Source organism: Oncorhynchus keta, chromosome 29 (assembly GCF_023373465.1).
Source record: "Oncorhynchus keta strain PuntledgeMale-10-30-2019 chromosome 29, Oket_V2, whole genome shotgun sequence".
Lineage (NCBI taxonomy): Eukaryota > Metazoa > Chordata > Actinopteri > Salmoniformes > Salmonidae > Oncorhynchus > Oncorhynchus keta.
In genome coordinates, this window is record NC_068449.1 from 20,405,923 (window position 1) to 20,409,160 (window position 3,238).

Consider the following 3,238-nt stretch of genomic DNA (forward strand, 5'->3'; position numbering starts at 1 on the left):
GAATCTGATATGCTAAATTAGGGTTGGACTGAAAACTAAAAGAACAGTAGATCTCCAGGAAAAGGGTTGGGCAGCCCTGCCCTAGCAAATCCGCACTCACTTTTCCCCCTAGTGGCCGGTTTCCACGTCATTTCTCGACGTCCTCAGACAGGGACGGACGTTGAATACTGACTTGTATCATGGGAGACCTGGCTGCTCCTGAATCAGAGTGCGTGGGTTAAATAGGGATTACAGCCCAAGTACAGAGTGCCCTGGATGAAATATTGATGAGTGGGGCTTGTGGCTGGGGGTGTGACTGCATGTGCCCTACCAGAGCCAGGGTGTTGGGGTCTGGAGGCAGAGCATGTGTGCTGCTAACACCCAAGGTCCGCATCAATCTTTCATGGCAACACACAGCCTTGACATCATGATCTATTATTACCTCTTTGACCTCCCTGCAGTGTCTTGTTTGTAGCATTTGTGCTCTCCTAAGACTGAGATACGCCACAGACAGGGCTGAGAAGGAGTATAGGATTTATTGCATGGAGCTCAGGCACTATGGATATCATACACTACATGTTTATGATCCAACCAGAACATAATACATCATAATACAATGGAATTATGTAAGTGCACCAAAACTTCTGAAAAGGTATAATTGTTATTACAGTATGTACTTATGCAGATACAAATACCATGAATACATATCTGAATGGGTCAGAGGATGTATAATTCTTCAGACATCTCAACATGGGCAACACAACACATGATTTCTCCACATCACTGCAACAACAAAGCACTTGCAGTAAAATCGATTCATGACCACCAGTTTATATGCCAATTTGGGGTGGCCAAACTAAATACCCTCATATATAACAAAAGATACTTAAGATTTATTACAAACTGTGACTTTGGGTAGATTAAATTCTACTTTGCCATAATACTTTGATGGAGTGAAATTGTCCATAAAACTCAAATATCATGTGGTTCCAATTTTTATGAGAATTTAGAATGGATATTTTGTGACATGAATTGCTACAATATCTATTTTCCTAAATCTGGAGGGATAACATATCTTGATTCCAAATGTCAGGAATTTCCCATAGATAGCCTGTTCAATAAAATTATAGAAATACAAACATGATTCAGTTATCTGTCACAAAACGTGATTATACAATCAACAATCAGATTAGCTAATGATAATAATAGTAAAGTATGAATATAAATCTTATGGTTGGTACCTACAGTATTAAAGCATAAACATTCACTGTTGTGTACATACCTTTTATATTACATTGGATTACTGCACTCCATTAATGGGTGCTCTGTTTTAAAACACAAAGAACAAGATTTTATGCCCCAGTAAGTAATTCTCCTCTGAGCTTGGCAGAGATGTTGTAGTTCAGGGGCTTCAATGTTAACCCATAGGAGCAGTCTAAGGAGAGGTCCTGACTTGGGTTATTCTCAAATGTGCACTGGTGAATCAAAATAGCAGAAAATAAAAAGACCTCCACTTTGGCTATCTGGTCACCGATACATCGCCTCTTTCCTGCTGAGAATATCATCACACTGCTGGTCAGATCCTTGTCAAGGGCACCATTTTCATCTAGAAACCGTGAAGGGTCAAAGAGATGTGGGTCCTTCCACTGTAAAGGGTCGTGGTTGACAGACCACTGGTTGATGAAGATCACTGTGTCTTTGGGGATGTGGAAGCCTTCGATGGTAACATCTGAGGTGGTGGAGTGGGGGATGGTGAGGGGTACAAAGCTGGTGTAGCGCATGGTCTCATAGATAACGGCATCTAGGTAAGCCAGGCTGGCTTTGTCCTCAATACAGGGCAGCCTGTCACGGCCTACCACTTTGTCAATCTGCTCCTGCAGCTTGGTTTGGATGATGGGGTATTTCACCAATAAAAGGAGCATCCAATGAAGGCAAGTGGACACAGTATCCAGTCCTGCACCAATCAGATCAGACACTGTCCCTTCTGTGTGGGCCTCCGTCAACCCGGTATCACAGTCCGCCTTGTCAATGACCCCAATAATGGCATCACTCATGTCCCGAGTCACTTCAGGGTCAAATGTCTCCCTGTGTTCCACAACCTTGTCTCTCACAAAGGTGAAAAACTCTTTATTGAGGTCTTTGAAGCTCTGGTAGGCCCTGCGGACAGGATTTGGGAAATACTGAAGCCAGGGCATGACATCAACCAAGCTGCCAGCCCCCACCGTCTCTCCAAACTTGTCCACGCTGCCCAGAAGGGTTCTAAACTCAATGTCATCATGTCCATAACGTTTTCCAAAGCACAGGGCACAGATTACATTGGCAGCAGCTATTGTCAGTTCATGAGCAGGGTTGAAAAACTGTCCCTCAGCATTGAGTTTGAGGAAAGCTTCAATGAGCTCAGTGGCCTCTGCCACGACGTGCTGTTCAAATGCTTTTTTGGTCTGGCTGTTGGCAGAGGAGAAAGCTCTAATGGTGGTCTGAGCGATCTTCCGGTGCGTCCTCCACTGTTTGCTGTAGTTAGAGAATGTCATGCTGTTACCACCAGACACTGACTGAAAAGACACAAAGTTGGGTCTGCCTGCAAACTCTGTGCTGTGTTGAACCAATGCTTCTCGTATTGATGCATCTCCATTAAGCACCACTATGTTGTTGCAGCCCAGTCTTATCTGATACACGTTGCCGTACTTCTTTGCCATCTTGGAGAAGGTGATATGAGGCATCTGCCCCAGCTGCATGGCATTGCCAACCACTGGCCAGGCAAAAGGTCCTGGTAGCCTTCTCTTGAGTCTGAGATTCCTGACCCACAGACAGGCTTCCAGACAGAAGAGGAAAACCAAGGAGGCGACCAGCGCTGGCTGGACCTGTCCACTCCACTCCCTGATGATGCTGCTGCCTTTCACCTCAAAGTCTGTTTCCAGCAGTGCCATGGTTCTAAGATATTCTATTTCTGTTGTCCAATTCTTCAAATTTTGAGAGATTACACTTTTTCTTTGTTGAACGTTATTCCTGGTAACCGTATAATTTAAATGGATCCTCCTCTCACCTCAATTCCCCCAAAAATAAAAAAATAAGTTGTCTTTTTTAAAGTATGGTCAGTCCTACATTATGATCTGAAAATGTAGTAAATGAATCGAGACAATGAAGAAGGTTTTCAGCACCTCTTACACACTACAGTCTCTGTCTCCTCCTCCTCCTCCGTGCAGGCTCGATCAGGTTGAGTGGTTAGCAGTGGTGCATTTGGTGTCCGTCTTCAGATGAC

General features: G+C 44.1%; 1 protein-coding gene across 1 annotated transcript; it reads right to left on the reverse strand.

The window, feature by feature from the left end:
- Nucleotides 1–496: 496 nt before the first annotated feature.
- On the reverse strand, nt 497–3,238 carry LOC118383505 (cytochrome P450 1B1-like). Its single transcript, XM_052486180.1, has one exon. The coding sequence runs from the start codon at nt 2,904–2,906 to the stop codon at nt 1,332–1,334; it is 1,575 nt and encodes a 524-aa protein (XP_052342140.1). The 5' UTR covers nt 2,907–3,238; the 3' UTR covers nt 497–1,331.

What these genes read in the sequence shown, in the direction of transcription:
- LOC118383505 (XM_052486180.1), bottom strand. Translation starts at nt 2,906, where the DNA reads ATGGCACTGCTGGAAACAGACTTTGAGGTGAAAGGCAGCAGCATCATC.